Here is a 26551-nt window from a genome sequence, read left to right on the forward strand (position 1 = left end):
GTTTGCTCAGTTTTTTTGGTAAATTCTTTCCAATGTGTCAAGTAATTATCTTTTTGTTTTTTCATGATTTGGTTGTCTCCTCTGTCTCTCACTCTGCATGCATATGTGTTCTTCAACTATCAGCCTGTAGGGGGCACTATTGAGACACATTTCAGTCTTGGCCATGCGGCCTCACATCTTAATGAAACCCCTGGTGTGGACTGTAACTGTTACAGCCAGGCCTGCTATCCACCTGGGAGTGGTATAAAAGCAGTTGTGCAGGAAGCTTCTGCAATTTCCTCCCACTTGCGTCACAAACGCATTACTGTGCATCTCACCCAAACCACAACCACATGGGAGCTCAATGAAGCTCTGGAATTTTCCGACTGCCAAAACACAAACAGAGACTAACTAGGAACCTCCTGAATCTGAATGTATTTCAACTTTTATTGTATAAGGTTAGGGATTTGGGGAGTAAAAGTCATATTTTTGCAGCAACACCTAGTTGCCTATGGATCCTTGAGAACTGACAGCAAATGGCAATGTCAGTTCTTAAATCAATGACGGTATAAATGGGAATCATATTATGAGTTTTTCCACAGCTACAGGCTTATACTGTGTAACTCTTTGTGTCTATGTTTTTGGTATGCCCAATAACAACAACACAGCCGACAGAAAGACATTTCTGTAATATACGGTTGTCCTATGTGGTCCCTTCATGTGGTTAACAGATGCTTCTCTGCCTGGATATACTAGCTCCCATAGGAATCTCCCTTAGCTTTACACATCATGACAGTAGCACTTCCACGGTAGAATAAGTGATTTATTTTCTGTTACTGTACTTTTACAGATCCAACCCCCCCCCCGGCTTTCCACTCCTCGGCAAAATAGAATGAGAAAAGATCTTAACACCAGAATATTGGCTATCACAGTAAGACAACAACAACCTCAGGCCAATTGTAATGAAAGTTGCTGTTCTGGTCGGATGCAATTTTGGCTTACAGTGTATGCATTGAATTAATCCACCAAGAGTACTACTCTGTAAACATGGGCCAAAGTACATTAGCAACCCTGCTTTCTACATCCTGCCAAGTGTGCTCATTCTATTGGCACGGGGATAGTGTGCTTGCCTTGCAAGTGCATGGTGTCAGGTTGGTGTTGTGCTCCTCCCCAAATTTGCAGAATTGGTTTGAAAAATAGGAATGGCACTACAGGTTAGAAGCACACCCAGGTATGAAGGGTGCAAGAAGGGGCTTGAAAATGTAAGCATGGGTGTGCTTTGTGAATTGTATTCAGTACATATAATAATATAGTAAATAGCACTAAAGTGCCAATAATAATCAAACAAATCGGTTAGATAATAGAGAGTAACGACCACAATGCACTTTCAATCTTAACAACCTCAACAATGACCACATGAATGTGTCTTGTAAAAGTCCTATATTTATGAATGATGTCTAACATGAACATGCTCAAGTCTTACACCATCAAATGGCAACTTACTGGAAGACTTCCCACTAATACCCCTCCATATGGGGACTCGTGTTTCTTCGATGATTCATGCATGTCAGGTCCACGGGAAGCTGGGGGAAGCAATATGTTGGATGCACTTAACCGTCCTCCCTGGAAAGGTTTTCATGCTCTTCCTGTCTAATATGCTCTACACAAAGTCCCCAGGTGACGAGAGGCAGCATCCTTAGGAAGAATGATTCTGAGAAAGGGGGGGCGGGGAGGAAGCCAATAAGTGTGACACCTTGCCCTGTAAGCAATTATCCATCTTCAATAATGTTATCACGTAGAAAATGACAGAGGGGGATATGAAGGCCCATGGGGCCAATGAACAGTGTGAGTATGTCCTTTTAGCCCAAGCTAACAGCAACAGCTGAGTCGATTCGCCCCAGCACTCTGTAATAGAAATAGTGACCCATGTTTATTCAGCATTGTATGATAGAGGTCAGGGCTACACAAGTAGTGTCCAGAGAGTTGCAGGTTCATGTTCCAGGTGGGAGCGTCTGGTATAGAAATCCCCAGCTCAATTACGGTTGGTATTGTGAGGTAGGTAGTATTAATCATAGATGATATAGAAATAGAAGTGAATTTATTTGGACATAGTCATCTATCCATGAGATATGTGAATTCAGATTTATTGGTGAAGTTCTTTAATTTACATTTCTACATATGATGCAGTCTGCAGTAGGCTATTATGTTAGGCCCACATTCTAACTTCAGCTAAGGCTTAGATTCAATCTGAATCCCTACTTGACATTTAAAGGTAAATTACAATTGAGCCGACATCAGATTTGACATTAAATGCAATCTCTGCCAACGGGGTAACATTGCCTTTAAAAGACGCTTTGTCTACAAGCATGATCGGATTGAATCCCAACCTAAGTACCTCTATTGAATCTTCTGTAAATGATGCATTGATGTCAATGGGATATTTGTGAGGAAATGTGATATGTGAGCATACTGTTACATAATTAGAGGTCTTCTCTACAGTAACAACCCAGTATACACAACCAAAAGATTAATTATTCACCTCGGAAAACTAGTGGATGGCCACTACTGACTGAGAAGACTTTACAGTAGGCCTGTAGTGTAAGTGCCAAATTATGGCACTAATAAGTATTATTTGTTTACTGTTTGGCATCTAACATAACACATACAATCATAATATGAACCCAGTCCATCTACTGTTATTCCTCCTCATATCATGTACAAAAACTATTATCTGTATAATATAGGCTTACAGTATGATATTGACAGACAGCCATTTCCCATCATAAAATCATGTTAGAAATTCACCCCATAAATGGAGGAACTAACTAGATTAATCAAATCCTGTTGGCAGCACAGCTAATGGGGTGGGGCAGCATGGGAATAGGGCCTGGTATGGCAGCCATGTTTGTCTGAAATGATCCCCTCCAGGCTTTTCCCCACCACTGTTCTCCGAGAGATAAATCCCTGTTGCACTTAGTATCCATCCATTTTTAATGCAGGGCCCCAGCTGGAGAATGAGAGGGAGGGAGAAAGGAAGAGGAGAGGGCTGAGAGGTGTGGATGGCTGTGCCCATGGCCTCAACACAGCACCCGAGTGCTTAGTGTATACTGTCTGTCTGAATCCCCCTTTCTCAAAACAGGTCCAGAAGTTATGGACTGCTGGCTGCTGCCATTCCAGAGATAGCAGACAGAGAGGCTAGGAGAGGGGGGCATTATTCAATAGACTTCAGAGCAAACAATGATCTGTGTTGAGTAGGGAGGCACACTGGCCTAGACATTCCAGGGTGGGCAGCATTCATGAACAACGGGCAAGTGCTTGGAACAACCATGGGGCTTTGTTCCTCCAGCTGAGGTGGCTCTCATGCAGAGAGACTTTAACTTCTAGAGCGGAGGAAGACCACTCCCTCCATCTGTTGAAGTATGGACTTTAATGTTCTGTAGGCGGAGCCAATGACAGAGAGCCAAGAATGATATGTGCAATCTTTAATGGTATGGTCTAGCCTACATTTAATATCTGACAATGGCAATGAGATACTGTTCATGTAAACTGGTGAACGAGGTCTGTGTCTATCAAGTCGATCAATAACATCAAGGCATCAGTTGTAATATTTGATAAGCTATTTATTCATGTAATTAATTCATATAGTATTATTCTGCACAGGCAGCATACAGGGACTAATTCATTCATATAGTATTATTCTGCACACAAGGCATATAGGGAAATTGTGGTAAAATATGAATAACAAAGATCAACAGTGTTTCTTTTTTCTCATTTCATTTAATCAAAAACCTCTGTTACAAGTGGCAAATTGTCAACTGTTTTCAATATATCCCATTCTCTTGCAAACAACCCCAAGAATGTAACATTGAACACATAAACTGTTAAAGTAGGGATAACACTATATACAGACAATCACGTTTTGGTGAAGAATGAGTAGAGCTTATTGGAAATACACTTTTGTCATGTTTGAATGCGGCAAAAGAAAAATACAATTATGTTATACAAAGATCAAAAATACTATTCAAACCCTTATTATAAATGGCAGCACTATATTAATAAACTGCAGTTGACATTTTACATGTAAGTACAAAATCCTGTTGAGGTAGTACCCTCTGAAGTCACTTGAAATGCTAAAATACTGAATAAACGTAAGTCAACTTTATATACAATACAGCAAATCTCTCTTCCTCATTTCAGTTCATTAAAATGGTATAATCCTTTGGTTAACATAACTGTCAGAAATGTGCAGTCTCACAAGTGACAACGTTCCATCTTTCCATCTTACATTCACAATAACTTTGCATCTTTTTGGATTTATTCAGGGAAATAATGCAAAAGGGGGGCTAATACATTGTTTTTAGAAAGGCTTGTTTAATAACATTCATTTGCGCTATCCCACTATTTCTCAAGGTGAATTGTCCTCCTGACTCTACCATTGCAGAGCACTCCTTGCCTCCCCAATTCAGTCCTCTGTTGAGGACTTTTTGGGGTAATTGTTGATAAAAGAAAAACTGCATTGAAAAGAAATGCCTACAAGCAATTATATCCAGTGTGTTACCCTCTCTTGGGAATGTAAACATCAAGGGTATATCTTATTGGGGTAATGATTATTCATAAGTCTGGGTGATGTGTGACATGGGAGATGAGTCATTTGGCTTGGCTATTATTGAGTATGAAGTTACCCAGAAAACACCAGGCCATAACAGAGATGTCATTGTCTTGTTTTTTTATGCTACAGATATTACATGTCAACTTCAGAGCAAGTTTGAAACTGTGCTGTGGAGTGGCAGACCAAGGAATGGGCCTCAAAGAGCCATACCTTGTTTTACCGACATCTTGAATGGAAATAGTTTTATTCATGAACATTCTCACCCTTGTTTAATGACAAACATAACTTTGGTTTTCAAAGAGAAAAGAATAGCTAAGCTTACAGTAAAAAGTACTGGTAACATGACAATCACAACCTTCTCACGCCCTCATAAATCAATGTACCCCACGAAACATTCAGCATTTATTCACACATTGTGATTATGAATATAGGTGAATTTAAATGAACACGCAAAGAGCTATACACTATAAGAAGAAAATAAATTCAATGTATAACGAATAAAAACATCTATGTGAATAAAGCAACTATAAAAATATAAGAGATTTTGGAAAAAGCATAAAATCAATATATTGTTTTATTTGTTTATGAAGTCATGTAGCCTAGCCATTAGGACTGGGATATGCTATAGCCGCAATGGAAACAGTCATCTGAAAATTGTTCAGTGCAATTTAGTTTCTTTATTTGTGTACAAATCTATCTCTAGAATATTTTCATTCGCTTACCACCCACTGCCCTCCCTCCCTTTAATGGTCGCTGGGTTGGTTGATCTTTGGAGAGTGGACAGTACTTAATTGTGTGCGCATTGTCACCATTGGCACTGCAAAGAGGGCAGGTATAAGCCCGAAGAATGGGGCACACCACCCTCCCGTCCGGTGTCTTCAGAACGTGGGAGCCGTACACCTCCTCCGGCGCACCGTTATTCCTGCAGAAGACGCAGATTTTGGGCTCCTGTTTATTCCTTGACGTTGGTTTGCGCATCTTCCTCTCCACTCCGAACAGGTCAAATCCTGCGAAGCTCCCCCCGAAGCCCATGTCCCGGTCTTGTAGTGGGATGCCACCGATTTGGTTTTGGAATGGGCTCAGAATTGAAAAGCGCTCCTTCAAGTCCAGGATGGATGTAGGCGGGGGGCTTGCGGATGGACAACAGCAGTCCAGGTGTCCGCCTCCACTACTGCCCGAGATTACGCATGCACATTCTGGAGTGTCATCCAAACCCAGGGTTGCTTTCAGGGACTCGGTGATGGAGTTTGGGCTTTGGGGCATCATGTGCTTGTTATTCTTCGTGACCAACGTCGACAGACCCAGATAGTCGTTCCAAAAATTAAAGGTATAGTCATATGGGTTGCGCGCACTCAAATAGTTATGATTGAGAAAATCCATGATTCTTTGTCTCCCTTCTATGCAAAAGCACCAATGTAATCCTCCAGGTTTACAGCCAGAGTTCGTTTCCAGGATGGTTGGTGAACTGGACTGCTCCAGTGTTCTTCTAGTGTATAAACGCTTGTACAACAGGCTTGCTGCTTATAAGGAGACCCGAAAGCTGAAAAGAGGGCGGGGCTCTCTTCTTAAACCAAGTTTATGATCAGGTTGCAGCGCACTCTTTCTCTGCAAGGGTAGGTTTGGAAAGCGGGAAACCGATTCGATAAGGTCCGACATGGCAGTCGTTTACAAGTTGGAAAACAACCACATATCATAGTCACATAGCCTACACAGAAATATATCCACACTTTTTTAACGGTTTCACTACGCATCAGTCATATGTGTTTAGAGCTACACCCGTAGCTTTATGACTTGATACAGTAGGGCAGGATCGAGCGTCGCAATAAATACATCATTGTTTCTTTGTATAGCCTACATTGGGGATAGGGAGTTAATTGTGGGTGCGATGTCTAAGCCTACTAAAATAGCTTACATACACATGTTTGTGCGCATTTCTGGTGAACACCTTAACCCTTTCAAGACCATGCATGAATAAAATCCCTTTGTTCCGAGAGCACCCTCTCCACCACAGTGATACAACACTTCCCACCTGACTCTTGCCATATCGCTGAGTATTTGGATAATATTGTTAATAGTAGCTTAATGCCATATAATTTTCTGCCATATGTAGAATTACCTCCTTACTGAAACTCACCATTAACCAAATGTATTCCCCACTGCGTCTATTACAATTCAATACTACATATTTGCCACTAATATCATGATTATCCCATTGTAGTAGGCCTACAATGTATTTTGGCGGGGTAGTGGTGGTATCGTAGGTTATACTGCAGAATTACAGGGCTTGTCATAGTTTGTCAGTAGATTTACTTTGGTATTCCCCATTTTAGAGTGTTCCTTCTGTTGCTTTGGTATTGTGAGAAAAACCTCCTCCGTCAAGCCACATTGTTCTACATGCTGAGGGCTGAATGAAGGCAAACTGTGTTGCCCTTCAAGCCACTCTCTCCAACCCCCTCCCTGAGTACAGAGCCCTAATGAGCGCAGATAACATATACTCACATTTATACAGTGGCATAGCCCTGGTCGGTATATGTGAATCCATTCAAGGAACAAAGAGCATAGGATGGGGAGACAGGAGCATATAGGGAAAGTGATGGCTCCGCAAGACATAACTGTCTCAGAATAGAATCTCATGCTTCCTTATGACTGCATTTTATGGGCAGAAAAATAATGAACACTGGTACAGGTGTAAATTGGAAAGTGCATGAGGGGAACAGTGTGAAAATGTCATGGAAGACAGGGTATAATGGAATATATAGGCAGAGCGTATTGGATGCAGGCCAGTGCTCTCACAGGTCTATGATCAGGATGGTATTCTATTGTTGAATCCTCATTCCCTTGTTTACAATAAAACCAACGTGTCATTTCACTCCTCTGCCACTGGGAGAACGTGTGAGCCCAGTGGATCCTAATGAGGATGACATCATCAAGCTTCCGTGCAATAGAATAACTCTTAACCCCAATAATTCACCCAAGGAGTTTTGATGTTTCTTTGTTTACTACCAGAAACCTATGATGGATAGAACATATTCTACTTATGAAAATACGTGTCCACTTTCATTGACTGGGGCCATGACATGAGCAAAGCCCCTGCAATGGTTCAACATATTGTGCATATCACGTACGCCTAAAGAGTGTTTTGTTGTTGCTCTATCAATAGAAAAGTTGTATAACTATCACATCAAACTTAACTTTAAAGTGCATGTAAACATCAGGAATGCAGGAATCTTTCCACAATCAGGCAACTCAGAGTACCATTCTGTAATCTACTGTAACTGCTGCCTGCCTTCTCCATGATTAACAACCTGAGTCTGGAATTCGAGAGCAGGACTCTTTAAACAATGATAGCATATGAGTGACTGCAGTTCTAATTAAAAGTGGAGGGGAGGTTGTTGAAACCCGTCCAATCGGGAGGATTACATCTATTTCAAGGGAATTCATTAGAACTCCATACCTTGCTGTTGACTGAGCTGCAAAGTAATAAAAGAGGAACTAATACTAAGTAGAAATGTTTTCAGAGGCAGGTTTTCCCAGTCACATAAGAGAGGAATGTATTGATCTTGGAGGATCTAACCCCTATACTTGTACCCATTAAGCATAAATAATGTATATTATCCTGAACTCTTTTCCAGTGCAATATAGAGCTAACTCTACAGCATATGAACCCTACAGCATATTAGATACTTGGGTTTTTGCATCTCCACAGTGGAACTAAAATGTTTGTGGGTCATTATTACTTCATGTTGTTGTGACTGAGAAGGAGTAATACTCATCCATTTACATTAAGCAAATGATCTGGCTGTGTTGAGGTAGCATGGGCCTATCAGACAAGGAAGCAACTGAATGATCTATGGCACTAGTATGGGGACTGTGGCTGTAAATTGATTAGGTATTCAAACTGCATAAGAGCTCATCAAACAAGCATTTGGGGACCCAGTAACACATTTGCTTTGCAATAAAAAAAGTATTGTTTTTCCCAGTAGTGCAAGTGTGAGCCTTTCCCCGATTACTGATGTGGATTTACATTTCAAAACTCCCATTGATTATGCTGGAGATTAATTATGCAATGTAAATCAATCTGTATATGCCTCTTGCTGAACTTGGAAATATGGTAATGCATGATTTATAAGACCTTTTGCAACAATCTTCCTGTGATTCCCAGATTGCATTTTGAAAATGATGTATAATCCTATACCAAATCTATTGTTGAAGTAAGTTGTTCTGGAAAGAGCATCTGCTGAGTCGCCATATTTTAATGTACATTTTGTAGTAATGTATAATTTTATCTATGGGCATTTGTTTGAATTAAGCATATCACATTAAAAACCCAAATTAATATGGATAACGGGGGTAAAACCAAGCCTGCAGATGTACAGTAAATATTTATGGATGTACTGTGTAGGATAATAAATATGCCTGTTTTATCTGGCAGTCTTAGATGATCATTTGTATGGATGATTGCTAATATGATGCAAAGCACATGGCACGCTGTAGAGAATGAAATGTGAAACGCATATTTATGCATCTCTTCTGGCTGACATAAATAACCTTGATAGTAGCCTCAATAAAGTGTGGTGCTCATCGCGTAGTTTTCCTGTGTACTCTATCTCAGAGGAAGGGAATTGTCTCCCTTACAGTGGCTTGCGAAATTATTCACCCCCTTGGTATTTTTCCTATTTTGTTGCCTTACAACTTGGAATTGAAATAGATTTCTGGGCGGTTTGTATTATTTGATTTATACAACATGCCTACCACTTTGAAGATGCAAAATATTTTTTCTTGTGAAACAAACAAGAAATATGATAAAAAAGCTGAAAGGTTGAGCGTACATAACTATTCACCCCCCTCCCTTTTGCAGCAATTACAGCTACGAGTCTTTTGGGGTTTGTTTCTATAAGCTTGGCACATCTAGCCACTAGAATTTTTGCCCATTCTTCAAGGCAAAACTGCTCCAGCTCCTTCAAGTTGGATGGGTTCCGCTGGTGTACAGCAATCTTTAAGTCATACCACAGATTCTCAATTGGATTGAGGTCTGGGCTTTGACTAGGCCATTCCAAGACATTTAAATGTTTCCCCTTAAACCACTCAAGTGTTGCTTTAGCAGTATGCTTAGGATCATTGTCCTGCTGGAAGGTGAACCTCCGTCCCAGTCTCAAATCTTTGGAAGATTGAAACAAGTTTTCCTCAAGACTTTCCCTGTATTTAACACCATCCACCATTCCTTAAATTCTGACCAGTTTCACAGTCCCTGCTGCTGAAAAACTTCCCCACAGCATGATGCTGCCACCACCATGCTTCCCTGTGGGGATGGTGTTCTCAGAGTGATGAGAGGTGTTGGGTTTGCACCAGACATAGCGTTTTCCTTGATGGCCAAAAGGCTCAATTTTAGTCTCATCTGACCAGAGTACCTTCTTGCATATGGTTGGGTAGTCTCCCACGTGCCTTTTGGCAAACACCAAATGTGTTTGCTTATTTCTTTCTTTAAGCAATGGCTTTTTTTCTGGCCACTCTGCCGTAAAGCCCAGCTCTGTGGAGTGTACAGCTTAAAGTGGTCCTATGGACAGATACTCCAATCTCCGCTGTGGAGCTTTGCAGCTAATCCAGGGTTATCTATGGTCTCTTTGTTGCCTCTCTGATTAATGCCCTCCTTGTCTGGTCTGTGAGTTTTGGTGGGAAGCCCTCTCCTGGCAGGTTTGTTGTGTTGCCATAGTCTTTCAATTTTTTAATAATGGATTTAATGGTGTTCCGTGGGATGTTCAAAGTTTCTGATATGTTAATAATCCAACCCTGATCAGTACTTCTCCACAACTTTGTCCCTGACCTGTTTGTAGAGATCCTTGGTGTTCATGGTGCCGCTTGCTTGGTGTTACACTCTGGGGCTATTCAGAACAGGTGTATATACAGTGGGGCAAAAAAAACGTATTTAGTCAGTCACCAATTGCGCAAGTTCTCACACTTAAAAAGATGAGAGAGGCCTATAATTTTCATCATAGGTACACTTCAACTATGACAGGCAAAATGAGAAGAAAATAAATCCAGAAAATCACATTGTAGGATTTTTAATGAATTTATTTGCAAATTATGGTGGAAAATAAGTATTTGGTCAATAACAAAAGTTTATCTCAATACTTTGTTATATATCCTTTGTTGGCAATGACAGAGGTCAAACGTTTTCCGTAAGTCTTTACAAGGTTTTCACACACTGTTGCTGGTATTTTGGCCCATTTCTCCATGCAGATCTCCTCTAGAGCAGTGATGTTTTGGGGCTGTTGCTGGGCAACACTGACTTTCAACTCCCTCCAAAGATTTTCTATGGGGTTGAGATCTGGAGACTGGCTAGGCCACTCCAGGACCTTGAAATGCTTCTTACGAAGCCACTCCTTCGTTGCCCTGGCGGTGTGTTTGGGATCATTGTCATGCTGAAAGACCCAGCCACGTTTCATCTTCAATGCCCTTGCTGATGGAAGGAGGTTTTCACTCAAAATCTCACAATACATGGCCCCATTCATTCTTTCCTTTACACGGATCAGTCGTCCTGGTCCCTTTGCAGAAAAACAGCCCCAGAGCATGATGTTTCCACCCCCATGTTTCACAGTAGGTATGGTGTTCTTTGGATGCAACTCAGCATTCTTTGTCCTCCAAACACGACGAGTTGAGTTTTTAACAAAAAGTTCTATTTTGGTTTCATCTGACCATATGACATTCTCCCAATTCTCCCAATTCTTCTGGATCATCCAAATGCTCTCTAGCAAACTTCAGACAGGCCTGGACATGTACTGGCTTAAGCAGGGGTACACGTCTGGCACTGCAGGATTGGAGTCCCTGGCGGCGTAGTGTGTTACTGATGGTAGGCTTTGTTACTTTGGTCCCAGCTCTCTGCAGGTCATTCACTAGGTCCCCCCGTGTGGTTCTGGGATTTTTGCTCACCGTTCTTGTGATCATTTTGACCCCACGGGGTGATATCTTGCGTGGAGCCCCAGATCGAGGGAGATTATCAGTGGTCTTGATGTCTTCCATTTTCTAATAATTGCTCCCACAGTTGATTTCTTCAAACCAAGCTGCTTACCTATTGCAGATTCAGTCTTCCCAGCCTGGTGCAGGTCTACAATTTTGTTTCTGGTGTCCTTTGACAGCTCTTTGGTCTTGGCCATAGTGGAGTTTAGAGTGTGACTGTTTGAGGTTGTGGACAGGTGTCTTTTATACTGATAACAAGTTCAAACAGGTGCCGTTAATACAGGTAGGACAAAGGAGGACAAAGGAGCCTCTTAAAGAATCAGTTACAGGTCTGTGAGAGCCAGAAATCTTGCTTGTTTGTAGGTGACCAAATACTTATTTTCCACCATAATTTGCAAATAAATTCATAAAAAATCCTACAATGTCATTTTCTGGATTTTTTAGTTGAAGTGTACTTATGATGAAAATTACAGGCTTCTCTCATCTTTTTAAGTGGGAGAACTTGCACAATTGGTGGCTGACTAAATACTTTTTTGCCCCACTGTATACTGAGATCATGTGACAGATCATGTGACACTTAGATTGCACACAGGTGGACTTTATTTAACTAATTATGTGACTTCTGAAGGTAATTGGTTGCACCAGATCTTATTTAGGGGCTTCATAGCAAAGGGGGTGAATACATAAACACGCACCAGTTTTCCATTTTTTTGTTTTTTGAATTTTTTGAAACAAGTTATTTTTTCCATTTCACTTCACCAATTTGTATTATTTTGTGTATGTCCATTGCATGAAATTCAAATAGAAATCCGTTTAAATTACAAGTTGTAATGCAGTAAAATAGGAAAAACGCCAAGGGGGATGAATACTTTTGCAAGGCACTGTATCTGATGGAGCTTTCCCCTCATAGAAGTCATGATCTAAAAATAGTGTCTACACCTGGTCACCAATGTCAGGCCTCCCTGAACAGCATTTTCTATGTAGCTGGTTATTCACTTACAGTATACGTTAAGCTCATGAGACTGAGTTGCATAATACAGCATGTAGCTACTTATTGATCACTGTAATGATGTCTAATGGGTTTTCAGGAATAGCTACAAAAATCTATTTGTCATATTGATCATCGTAATGATGATGAATGCTGACTAATTTCTTATGAAAATGTCCTCTCTGTGTCACCTGGCCACCTGGGCCTGTAGCTACAGTTTATTTTCTTGGTTTGTGACAGACTCTGACCAGCACATAACCCTGTTTGTGTCTTGTCATTAATATCCATTAGACTGCTGTCTTTACTTATGCAAATGAGGGCATATTCAGCAAATGTAATTTGGATTTCACTTGACAGATAGCTTAGAGCGTTTGATCAAATATTGAACCGCCAAAATGTATTCAAAATAATGCTTCAGAGCAGTCTACCTTCCAACCCCCCAATTCTGGAATGGCTTCTACTTGACCATGACTTTCCTCTGAATACAATTTTGGTTTGATATTCCTTTGTTCCTCAGAGACACAAGGGTATAGCAAAGGGTTAATGGGAAGCATTTCCATAAAGCAAAGCTTCTGTTTATGCGTTTTTGTTGTCATCCACTGCATTAACAAAATAGTACGCAGTTGTCTTTTGTTCCTTTATTGAATAGCAGGGAAATGGGTTTCCTCATAATTGCATATTAACTCCCCCGATGCCTTTCTATGCAGGCCTGCATAGATAACTGATGGTTTCATTCAATGACTCTTACTCCACCATGCAGCATGGAATAAATGGGACCAATAAGGCAAGCTAGTCGATAAATGAGGCCCTGTCTGCATAGATATAAGGAGGCCCAGAGGTATAGAACAAACAAATGTCACTCAGTGCATTCTAGCAAAGACAAAAGCCTCCCCCGTTTGACTTAATGGTCTGCTGAGCAACATTACAATGTCGATTCCAGAAACTATGAGCGATGAATGTTGATGCACTTGAGCAGGTTCATTCTCAGTTAATTCATTTTGACCGCAATTTAAACAGGACATATTTGCATGTTTTGTTAAGTTTGGTATTGGAATGGAAGAGCTTAATATAACTCATCTCTGGAGATATTAGTTTGTTTACGGTGGACAAAATTAAAGACCCAGTGCAATCTAAACAATTATTTTCTAATAGTTGCATTAAAACAAATTGTATGATTGACCCATTTCTAAAATGGTGTTGAATAATAGGGTTCCGTGGGATTGATGTGCTTAAACATCCACTATAACCCTATAACTCTACTGTACTTGAAAGGTACAGTTCACATTGATGTTTTCGGTTCCCAAACATTGCTTTGGTACTGTGGGTAAGTGTTTGGTAAGTGTGACTGAATTACCTCCTGATGCCATCATTCCCCATCTTCAGGTTTTACATTTAAAATATGTAGATTAAAGTCTTATTCCCTCATGTGACTTGGAGTTTAAACTCATTTGGCTGTAATGGAGACCATTATTATTCTCATATAGCTAGGAAACTGAATCTGGGCTTGGCAATCAGCAGGAGAATGAATGATAAATGATAAATTACGTAGGCTGGCAATGAGCTGGAAAGGGAAGCATTAATTGCAAATAAGGCTTTAGTATAACAGTTTAATTTATGCATTTTCTTTCTAATCTGCCTTTCTAAATAACTTCCCTAAAGATTTTGTCAGCAGCCATATTAATCAGACTGCCTGAGAAAATATGAGTATTGTCTGTTTCATTAGGATCCTCAAAGCAATGTAAAAAATACAGTGTTTTTGCTGTCCTCAGATTACTCCTCGAGAGATGTTGCTGTGCACAATAAACACGACATACTGTATGAGCACAACAGTCCCTTTGTTAGCTTAGTGCAGACAGCGAGAGATGCCTACCTGTCTGATGTTCTTTTCATCTCTGCCAGATCAAAATGAAACACAGCTGACCTGTGAGTGCAGTCGGTCACCTGGAGAAGACGCTATATAGCATTGGCTTTGTGGAGCCATCTCATCCTCAACTGACAAGGACGCAGGGTCACCCTGAAGCCAGCTGAATTTCAAAGAAGAGGAGAGATTCATTTTTATCAGTTGTAGGTTGTTTAATCCCTCCATCACAAAGCCTACACAATGCTGAATTGTGGCATAGCCAGAAACAGTCATGAAATAGATAAATCAATCTTGTTCAGCTTTGACTCCTTGTATTAGATGGGATCTAAACAATGTAACAATATAAACTATCTGTTGATTTTAACAAAACCTATTCTATCTGAAAAGCATTCTATGGATGTTCGATGTGTTGGTTCGTTTTGGATTAATTCTATATGACCAAATGCATATTGATTCTCCATTTTTGTCTGGTAATCGATAGTTCCTTGGTGGATTTGATGAGCTGCTACATGTGCATCACTAGGATGTTTAGCTAATTAGCATCATTATCCACCTCAGTGAGCATGTCACCTTTTCCATTAGCATCAATGCCATCATTAATGCACTCATAACCCTGGTGATTGATTGAAATATGAACACAGTTCAGTGTGTGTGAGTTGGTACAGTACAGTGAATGGGTACAGTACATTTCAACAAAGCAATAGAGATATGCTCAGAGCACTGATCAGGGTGGATATTAGGTCTCCACCATGATTCTTTAAAAAAATCCAATCCTGGTATCTGCGCGAGCACTGGACAGTGCTTGACTTAGGCTGAAATAGGTTCCTCTACTAATTTTGGGTGCTGGTATTGTTTGTATTTAGGTGTCGGAGGTCCACAATACTTTTGAGATAACATTTTATAAGAGGAACAGGAGCTCAAGCAGTAGAACATTTAAGGTGCTGGTACTCAGCTCCAGCGAGCTCCTGCTCAAGTCAAGCAATGGCAATGGACAAGGATACCTAAGACTGTTTTTCAAATATATTTCGATTTTTTCTTTACACTAGTCCAACAAAAATGTTAATGAACGATGTGCTCATTAACAAGAGCTTATGCATCTCCGTGCAATGGTTTAGTCTTTACTGGGTAAACCCTTTACATTAGCATCTGAAAATGACTAATTTGGTTGAGAATCAACTGGTCCAACTCTTTCTAGAAAGGCTACTGGCCCAGATGACAAAGCAGAAGTATCCGATTCTGACCAGAACCTGCCGGGAGGTGGAATTTGATCCACTGTGCTGTCATGGGCACAGTTCTCAGGGCAGATCCTTTCCATGTGAAAAGCAGCTGCGTTTTACAATCGAGGGGATTTCAAAGGAGCCGCGCCAAGCTCCTGCCTCTCAGTCGGAGCCACCTTTCCGGCCTGACCAAAATCTTTAGACCTGAAAGTTCACCGTAGGGGTTTTGTCGCCCGGTGAGCCGTTTCACATTCGATTGGCCGCTAAGACGCTGACAAAGGTGCGGCGATGACAAGACTTGTTAAGTAAATTTCAGTCATTTCAGTCATAAATGGTTTCTAATAGAGATTACATTGGGGAAAGGTCAAAGGCTTTAGAGTGAGACATGGGAGATTAGTCATAGTTGTATGTTTTAATGATCTGTACTGGGTCCTTTATAAGACCTGAAAGAATGTTTGGGCTAAAATTGGGAGGTGCGAGGTACTGTATGAGATTTACCTGAGAAGTTGTAAGTCGCTCTGGATAAGAGCGTCTGCTAAATGACTTAAATGTAAATGTAAGTTGTGAGACAGGAAAGAAATCTTGTCACATCAGATTTCAGGTAAAATGTAATGGTATTGGACTTAGCAACAGCAGCAAGGTCTGTCAGTAGCCCCGTTTATATCTGGTGCTAACACGGATCCTTTGTCTTGATCTTGTCTACATTTTGATTGTGCCCACATTTCCAGAATAAAATGTGTCTTATCTGTCCACTGTGTCTGCGTTGCGACCAGATTTCCTGGTCCCTACCTTTATGCAAATGATATCACAGCTGTTCTTTCAAAATACTATATTTATTTATTGTAAGACACATATTGATGTAATCAGTCAATGGTGCCACCTGTCAGTGATTTTAGAGGGTGTAATAATTATGATTAAAATGGTTTTTCTGTCCAGATCTGTCTACACTTCTAAGATATCCAGACACAATGTCTCTTTTGATTGTCTACACCTGTCTAAAAATGTGGGTACAATCAATCAGAATGTGGGCGAGATCAGGACAAAGGACTTTAGAACCAGGTGTAAATGGGTCTAGTGTGAATACCAGGAAAAATAGATATTGTAATACGAAATAGCACGACCTCTCTGCCCACAAGCAAATATCAATGGATGGTAAGCAGCTATGAGCAAAAAAGTGGAGTTTTAGATGTGAACAAATAATTAGTTTAATCCTGTTTATTTAGTCAACGTCTTGATCATCATTCCCTTCCAACCCTTAAATCAATGATGTTGTTTCAGCAAGTTTTATCATGATACAACATACTTATGTGAAAGACATACATCTTTGTAAAGGTTACCTTTTACCAAAAACCTTTTTACTTTTTAAGTTGGGAATGTGGTTCAGTTTACCTTTACCCCTAAAAGGGTAGCAGCATGCCTTTTCAAAGAGGACTCAGGCATTCCTTTTGTAACCATTTTAATGATTACTGCCTCTATGGTCAAGAGGTGGTTGACGAATGGACTAATTCTGTAGGATTAGTCTTCGGTGGTTTGATCCAGTCAGCCAAACAAACGTGACCTCTGAGCGCTGGTCTACACAGTTCAAACCATACAGTCCGCCTCGTGGGGGTTTCAGTCAATGGATTAGCCAGGGTCAGCCATAGCCCTTTGAAATGATTTGACTGACTTCGAAAGACTTGTTGAACCAAAATCACCAGCAGAACACTGAAAAAAGTTACGCCTGGCTAGACAAAGGCCAGAGGCAAGAGGGGTGTATGGCCTAGATGTCATTCCTCGTGTGTTTTGGGGACTTCTCGTCTTGTATACCTCAGCTATACCCTAGAACCCATAAAGAATGATATGGATATGCAAGACCTGTATTACACAACACACGGGGCTTCGGCTGTGTCAGGTGGCCTTTTGTTCAGGTCTAGGATCAGTTCTGCCAGAGTGCTCTGCCAAATAAACAGTGGATGTTCCACAGAATGGTCTGCTCTACCAGCTCAAATGACATCCTGCCATGAGACAGACAGCTTTTTGGTGGGGATGCCTGAGGCAAGATTGTACTAACCTTGAATCCATTACTTCACCTTAGTGACCAAGTTGAGCCTATTGAGCTCTAATAAAAATGGTAAAAAAGATGGAATACATAAGGTGAATGTAGAATGGTTAAATTTTGCAAGCTGAGTAAAGCGGTTTGGTGGGAGATGCATTCTGCTGTAGAATGCAATGTAATTGAATGTACCACATGAGAAGCAATTTACATTTCAATGTAAGAACTCCAAAATAAAAAAATAGTCAGACGGGAAATTAATTCAATACTATACAGACGTCAGACTAAAGCCTGTTCCCTCATCTTGTGTACTGCATTGAGAAGTAGCTCCTCTATGCGCCTCAGAATGTATTTTCAAGACGCGCCGTTAGATTACTCCATTTTGGGAATTTAGATTTTACTCAGAGATGTTTTATACATTGTGTCGAGCAGGCTTGACAGAGGCAATTTCCCAGTTTCTTTACTCATCCAATCTGCTTCTAACTAGCTGGTCTAATGCAGCACCAGATGGGTCCCGTTCTCCCTGATGCCAGAAAAACCCAAACCGCATATATTAAATCAAATCAAATCAAATTTTATTTGGGAATTTTGATTTTACTCCAAAATGTATAAATGTGCTTTAAAACTCTTCTAAAGGACAATATACAATTCAAGTGTTACATTGCTGAATACATTTTGCTCATGGGCTAAAAGGATTGCATATTGGCATTGATGTTTGAGATGATCATTGATTCCTTAATCACCCCAGTCCATCTAATGTTGTCCTAGATACATGCAGTACGCAGAAACAATCATTTTTTTTGCTTAAATCTGAGTAGGATTTTGGCTCTTCATACTTACCTCTTACCTACGGGCTATCCAATATTTGTTCATCGCAAACTGCTCTCCAAATTCATAAATGTTCCTAAAATTAAAGCAGGTGGTCAACTCATAAAATGAAATACATCTCAATACATCTCAATAAAAAAAAGGGAGCACAGTGATTAAAATGCAGCTTGGCTGATACATTTATTAGCTCATACATATGCATGACATGGCTAAACAGTCTCCGCTGTTTGCATTAGGAGATTAATCACAAGTGACGGCAGAGGGAACATTCAGGGCAGGAACCGGAGGAGCCAAGATGGACCCTGACCTATATGTACCTACATGGTAGCTAGCTGGCCAGGTTATTCGATACCATTCAGGTGTCTTGTGAGCGTAAGATGGTCATCACACGTTTCTCCTCAAAATTAGCCCCCAAGATACTGAGGTGTAAAAAGTAGCAACTAGCTAGCGAGAAGCAGTAACACGTCCTGTTCCAAAGTATAGCCGATATGTGGGTTGCAAAACATAATGTTGGTGCAGTGTCTTCAACATGTTGTTCTTCCTTTCCAGAATATACATAGGCCTATGAAATGAGTCATTGGCAGCAGGAAAAGGTTGCTTTGTCCTTGCTTTGAATGATTTTTGGAATTCATTTCTGAACACAGTGTAGTGTCACATGGATCAAAATGATTCTAGCCCAAGGATCCCAGAGCACTACTGACAGAAATAATCCCAACTATTCCTGAATCTTCAGCTTAATGTCGAAGACTAAGAGGATAATGAAACATAAAATATTGCTGGGACACATACTGACATCTTTTCCTGGAATAAACAGACTATTTTCCAAGCAATGTTATTTGTTGATAGTGACTTGAATGCTAAGCATAGACATTCACATCCAGAAAAGTAGGTTGCATTTCTGTTGGTACAGCTCATGCTGTTGAAGGGACACTTCAGGATTTTGGCAACGAGGTCCTTAATCTACTTCCCCAGAGTCAGATGAACTCGTGGATACCATTTGTATGTCTCTGCGTGCAGTTTGAAAGAAGTAGCTAACTAGCACTAATGCAATTGCTGGCTAGAGTTAGCGCTATATACCCACTGAATATAGCCTCACTATTCTTATTTTACTGTTACTCTTGAATTATTTGTTACTTTTATTTATTTTATTTTTTTTCTGTTCTTTTTTTAAACTGTATTGTTGGTTAAGGGCTTGTAAGTAAGCATTTCACTGTAAGGTTGAATATCTGTTGGACTCGGCGCATGTGACAAATATAATTTGATTTGATTTACTGAAATTCATGCTAGCAGATACCCATAGACTTCAAGTCATTGCGCTAACACTAGTTAGAATTGGCTCGCAAAATTACCTCTAAATTCCTTCATACTGGACACAGAGACATAAACATGGTATCCACAAGGTATCCACAAGTCATCTGACTCAGGGGAAGTAGATTAAGGGTCTCACTGCCAAAATCCCGAAGTATCCCTTTAATATCTGTCTTACACATTTCCTGAATAGAATCTGTAACATCACTCATATTGACAGGGAAATCAGGGAAATAATTTATTGACGTCTATTTCTAGATGGATTCTGCTTTAGGCATCACATTTATCTATTGCTATTGCAGTCCTCTGGTGAAGGAGCAGACATGCAATATTAGCAACGCCCTATTGACTGGCAGGTTGTTATCGATCAGCCTATACTATACTATACGAGAGAGAGAGAGAAAGAGAGAGAGAGAGAGAGAGAGAGAGAGAGAGAGAGGGAGAGAGAGTAGCTGAACTTATGTAATACCCAGAGCAGCCCTTAGGCCAGTGGGATATGGATCATATTACACATGGCCAGCATGACCATGAGTTAATCAATCTACTTTTTCATTTTCACCAGGCATCCATATCAGCTGAATCGTAGCCATCATTTTGAAGTCCATCTTTGACCCCCAGTGGCAGTGTTTCTAATCCTGTTTTCATTTGTCATCCTGGGGCCCATACAGGTGCACATAGGTATTAGCCCAGGGGATATATGTATCAAGCATCTGAGAGTAGGAGTGCTGACCAAGGATCAGGTCTCCCCTCTCCATGTAATTGTATTCATTGTGATCCAAAAGGCTAAACTGATCCTAAATCAGCAATCCTATTCATAGACACTTGATGCATATGGCACCAGCTCTATCACTGAGAAATACTGGACCACAGCACACATTACTCTGTCCTTAGCTGCATGTAAACTCATACTACTCTACAAGTCATCCCTAGCTAAAGGTAAACTAGTACTAGTCTGAGAGTCATCTCTAGCTACAGGTAAAATAGTACTATTCTATAAGGCATCCCTAGCTACAGATACACTAGTACTAGTCTACAAGTCATCCTAGTACTAGTCTACAAGTAATCCCTAGCCACAGGTAAACTAGTACTTCTCTACAAGTCACCTCAAGCTACAGGTAGACTAGTACTAGTCTACAAGTCATCCCTAGCTACAGGTAGACTAGTACTTGCCTACAAGTAATCCCTTAAATGTGTGGTTAAACACAGGTGATAATTGTTCTCTGACCATAGTGACAAAGGACTCCAGTCGAAAACAATCAGGCCTTCAGGGGATTAAACTTCAAACAGAATCAGCGAGGCAGCCAAGGATGACAGTGTTGAGTAGCAACTCTCTCTCTCGTTAAAGGGAGAAAATGAATCGAGCTCCAGGGGAAACTCCAGCATGGCAGCTCAGGTTACACATCTTATACTTTGCACTAAAATACATTTGTATAGTCAGCTAAATGGTTTATACCTTTTTAAAGGATGAAGAGTTGACTTTTACACATTTGTGATTTCCCTAACATATTGCCTTCTGTTGTTGATCCCTCAATGCAATTGCATTAAGCACAGTGTGAGTTAAAATGTGTAGCTTTTGGTCAATTTAGAGAAATCAATTGTAGAGGGCCCTGACCACCCACCATTGCCTTCCCCTGTAATTTGCAGGTGCCATATGGCCCAGACAATGAATCCAGAAGTTTCATTACTCAAGATTTAATTCCCACTAAGCCCAAGTCCTAACTCTCGCTTGTACTTCATAAAACTCTCAAGTGGTCCATTTTCATTGTTGTTCTGAGGTAAAGGGAGGTGTAAACCTTTCCATTAAGTCTGATTTCCTGTCAGTCTTCTAAAAAGCATGAATAACCAGCCTTAGGCCATTGAAGTTGCTATTTCCTATGGGGCTCCATTTAATCCTAGCAACACTAAACCGACCAAGGGGCCCCTCAATGTCAAGTTCATTGTAGGTGGGACTGGGTGGGTGGGACTATCTCCAGGTCACTCTAAAAATGTAATCTTCACCTGAATGTTAACTTCCTGTGTGCCCCATCAATGCGTCAAACAGTGACACGGTCTAGTGGTTGAGGAAACTCTTTGGTAGCTGTAGTGTTGTGTTTTTAAATCCCATCTGAGGCATTTATGCTGTTTTTGGGGTTTTGTTGGAACTGGATTGCCTATAACCCAGTTAAGGATCAACAACAGTTAATCACTACAAATATGTTTATTTTGTATTTGCTGTGAACATAGTGAATAGGCTTTCTGTATTCTCAGACAACCATTTGATTGACAGATTTGTCAGATATTTAAATCATTATACAGTGACTCCCATCATGCATTTCACATTCAATGTCACATCTGTGCAATTGAACGTTATCATGTCTCTACGGGTTACTATTTGCATATGTAAATGAGCAAATCTACAGGGGAAGATAAATCATTCAAATTCTGAAAGTAAATGGACAAGAGGAAATAATGTAAAACCAAAATGTGGTCATGCTAGCTACACCATGATGCTCTATTGAACAAGAAATACAACATCGACCACGGCTACTCAATTTTGCAACTTTGTGAGGTAACGGTTTAATTCTCCAAAATCTTCCACTGCACTAGGTAGCTCTTTGTGTTCTAATGTTCCCTCCATTCAGCCCCTTTGTTTGCTTTGGCGCAGTTGCTGTGGCGACTGAGCCCTAGGCACCCAATCAATGGGCCATACCATTGACAGGCAGAGGAGAGTGGGAGGGAAGGGGGGGAGTTGTGTTGGTGTAGCCCATTTCCCCATCTACAGGCCTTCAATTATCCATGGTAATAATGCTCCCGCTTCTCCACCACCATAAATCTAGACATGGCGGAATGTGTCACTGACAAAGTGCCCTTGTGATTGCACAGTTCTCTGTGTTATTGTGCTCGAATGCATGTGACAGCAGATAATCCCCTGATACCTTTACAGAGCACACCTCAACCAAAACAATAGGGCTTCCATTCAGGTGAAGTCTTTGTCTTACCCTGTCCTCGTGTTTTCTTACAAAAACATCCGTGGTCGGAATCTCTGAAAGCTTAGACTTTGAAATGTTAACTACCACCTGCCACCACATTTTGCTCTCAAGCAGAAAAAAAAACCATTACTGCCAGTCAATTTATTTTGCGCTGCGGCTTCATTTACAGCCTGCTCAAAGATATGCTACTTGCCAGTCTGTAAGCAGTTTTACTAGGACTGCAGTAACATCCTCTATTTGCGTTTAAACACCTCTATGCACAAGCTGTTTGGGGCCGTATTTTGACACTTGACTTCAAAGGTGCCTGACCTGCCTGTGTTGTGTAACATGACCTGGTCCTCCACCTCTGTGGCCCCGGAACCCGGCCCCCGGAACCCCTTCCGAGCTGTTCATATAACGATGCGCTGATTGACTTGGAGCCCGATGACACATCTCAGACCTTTTGTCAGCTTTTAATCATGTTTCCTCCAGGCTTGCCTCCCGCAGCTTCCGCCAAGAAAATGCTTGAGGTGCAGCTGTTGGAGGAACCTGCAATTTGTTTCAATAAAGCTTGTTGGAGAGGAGGGGGGTGGTGTGTGTGCACATGCGTGCTTGCATGAGTGTGGGTGAGGGGTATTTGCTTGCCTGGTCTTCATGTTGTACAGGGGCTGACTGGAATACTGATGGGTTGCGTGTCTCCCACCAGTGTATTGAAACCCACCTCAAGAGCCCAGATGGATAAAATGGCCATTTGATTTGCACAGGCCCATTGAGAGAAGACAGAGCGCTGGTGGTTTTGGCGCTGGACCACTCAGCATGGTGGCAACATGATTGGTCCCCGAGCGATTTGAACCATTTCCATCTCATTTCACATGTTGTGGTTAATAATGATATGGGAGGTACGATCCCCGAGACAAAGCCTCAGCGTAGAAGGGGAATCCTTTGACGACCTACAAACACCAAGTGTGATTCAGTTAATTTGCACGTTTATTTGAATATGATGTAAAAAATAAAAATAAACAAGTTACAAATAAAGAAAACAGTATTCCCTTTGTATACAGAACATAGTCCAGATGTTTTGTCTTCTACAACAAAGCTTGTAAGAGGCCTAAATCTGGCAAAGAAGTGTTTTGTAAATTTGACCAAAATCTTCCACACTTTCATTGCCTGTATTGTTTTTTTTGGGTTTCCATTATAGCAGACCTTTCTTTGTTCTCATCAGCTCTGTCACAAATGTCACACTTTAATCTAGCCCTACTATTCTTACAGCCTATCAAACCCACAGTCTTCCTTTCACTTGACAACACCTTCCGTTTGAATTTAATTTATCTTTGTACTTCCATTCTGAAAGGAGGCTGCTTTGCTGATAAAATAGAGTTGACTTCACATTCATTTAAAATGTGAACTCTTATTCTTCAGCATATTTATTTTGCTCCCGTTTTCAATTCCCTGACCTCGTATATTCAGAGGGGTTATCTAAATGCTAATGTCTCAATGCATTAAACTGAAGGCACAGTTGGTTTCACAGAAGGAGCAACTGACCCCTTTGTGATTGGGGAAAAGAGATGACAAAAACAACCGAGGATTTTATCGAGGGGTTTTAGAAAATAAAATGGGACTCCTCTTCTTCTTCTTCAGTGTTCTGTAGTCTAAACATGCATCGGCATCACAACAAAAGACATGCCATTTAGATTCCTGATGGGATCGAATCTGGTCTTTGTGCTGTGGCGAAATGTTGAAATGTTACATTTTTGTCATGAGACTTTCGATACAGCCAAGCTGCCATGCATTAGGCCTCTGTCACCACACTACTACATCTTCTATGGTTTATGGGTAGTCAGATCTGCCCTACAATAGAACCATATACATCCGTGTTTGTGTGTTTGTGTGCGTGTGTGTACTGTTTCCAGAAATGGGAGAAAAACAATCCACATCCACTTTCCTTATACATATTTTTTCCTTTCCTTTCCTAATACTGTACATCATTTTAATTTTCCTTATACATCATTTTTAATTTCCTTTCCTTATACATAAGTGTTGCCAATTATGTGAATGTGTGCACGTTTCAACATAGTATACTTCCTGACTGGTCAAATATCCGGCATAACCTCCCTCCTTCACTCCAGCACTGTGGTGATTGGCAATGCTTTAAATCACCAGGCTACTGATAAAGCCTCACCAGGAATCTGTGGTGCCTCTGAAGAGGAGAGGCAAGCGAGTGAAAGCATTTCACTGTGTGCCCCCCCTTCAGTCCCTCTCTGGGTTGTATAATACTTCACTCACATAGAGTTTGACCTTCAGAGAATTCCAATAGCAGCCCAATTTGGTCCAGCAGCCATTGCAAGCAGCAGCAGCAATAGCCTCATTTAGCTTTTTTTTCCCTTCTCTTTGCTCAGTCTAAGAAAAGCTAGCCTCAGATATTTCTCCTCATAGAAAGCAGGTAAATGTAATGATTCATGGGCCAGCCAATAACTAGATGTGTTCAAACACAAGGATGTTAGAGTGTAATCAAACATTGCCACAAGGCCTGGACTATGATAGTAATCGCTGTGAGAAACGAGGGAAGTATAATATAGCTATTTGTGCCCGGCACACTATTCTTGCCTACATTTGTGTCACTAACATTCAGGCTGTACATACATCCTACAATACATCATACGATCTGCATGTAACATGATCCGATTCAGCACATGACAAATATGAATGCCCCTTCTGGCTTTGTCCTAGCCTGGGTGCCTGGGTGTTTTGTCCTAGCCTGGGTGCCCACCTAAGATGTTTGGTTCCACTCCTCTCAAGTCCTGCAGTTATGTAACGTTTGAATTTGCTTCTGACCAAATATGGGCTTATGATCCTCCTCATGGTTCCACTCTGCTATGGCCGCTCTTCACATAGAAGCTCCGGTTCAACAACATAGCGAGACCCAACTTCAAAACAAACAAAAACTAAAAACTCATGTTATAGCTCATTCTTGCAATGTACGGTGCTCTGCTTGGCGCCCAATACACCTGCAAGATGTTTTATTTTGGGTAAGGTGAAGGAAATGAAATGACTCTCTTTGACAAGATAGGTTTCATCTCAAATCTGTATTCTTCCGTCCAACCTGAAAGATTTCTCAATGGGAAATGCGCTGATGCTTCTATTCAAAATGATCAAAATACACCACAATCTTGCTAGATTTCACTCCTGGTTCATGGACCTGCATAAAGCAGTCATGAATAAAATGACAGCCAGGCTGAATGAATGGCACTTAAACAAAATGTGCACATTGTGGTGTGGAATGAATGACACAAAATGAATGTGCCTTCAGCAAAGAACCAGGCTGTCAATATTTCTGGTCTATTGTGGTAGGCAGGATATTGTCAGGCTGGCTCGCATTACCTTTCACACCACATACACATAATCCTCATTCACACTGGTTTTGTTTTCACCCGAAGTGTCTACCTGACATCTTGAACCACCTCATGATTCAGGGCCTAAATTAGTTGGGAAACTTTATGAAATGCCACAGCACTTTTACCCAGGTGCACAGTGTTACAGGTACTACACTCTCTTTGCCAACATGTGCCTTTCTGAAGGTCCTGCCTATGAACTAAAATAATATCATACAAACAATATATTGCTATTACTGGATGTGACAGTCAGATGATATAATCAATTATAATAATTACCCACAGAAGATCTCATCCCTTGCCATCATGTATGTACAACATATCTTTAGTAATTTCATATTCCCACTTACGCCATGTCTACCAAATCTCTAGATCCACATGATTTAGCATTTTTTTACATGCTAAAAATTTAACTGAAAGACTTTCTTACAAAATGCG

The 26551-nt window shown here is 40.8% G+C and overlaps 1 protein-coding gene across 1 annotated transcript; it reads right to left on the minus strand.

Moving 5' to 3' along the window:
- Positions 1 to 3578: 3578 nt before the first annotated feature.
- Positions 3579 to 6096, minus strand: LOC118379119 (nanos homolog 1-like). Its single transcript, XM_035766138.2, has one exon. It carries the CDS (start codon positions 5966 to 5968, stop codon positions 5288 to 5290), a length of 681 nt encoding a protein of 226 aa, XP_035622031.1. The 5' UTR covers positions 5969 to 6096; the 3' UTR covers positions 3579 to 5287.
- Positions 6097 to 26551: the final 20455 nt, after the last annotated feature.

Source organism: Oncorhynchus keta, chromosome 4 (genome assembly GCF_023373465.1).
Source record: "Oncorhynchus keta strain PuntledgeMale-10-30-2019 chromosome 4, Oket_V2, whole genome shotgun sequence".
Lineage (NCBI taxonomy): Eukaryota > Metazoa > Chordata > Actinopteri > Salmoniformes > Salmonidae > Oncorhynchus > Oncorhynchus keta.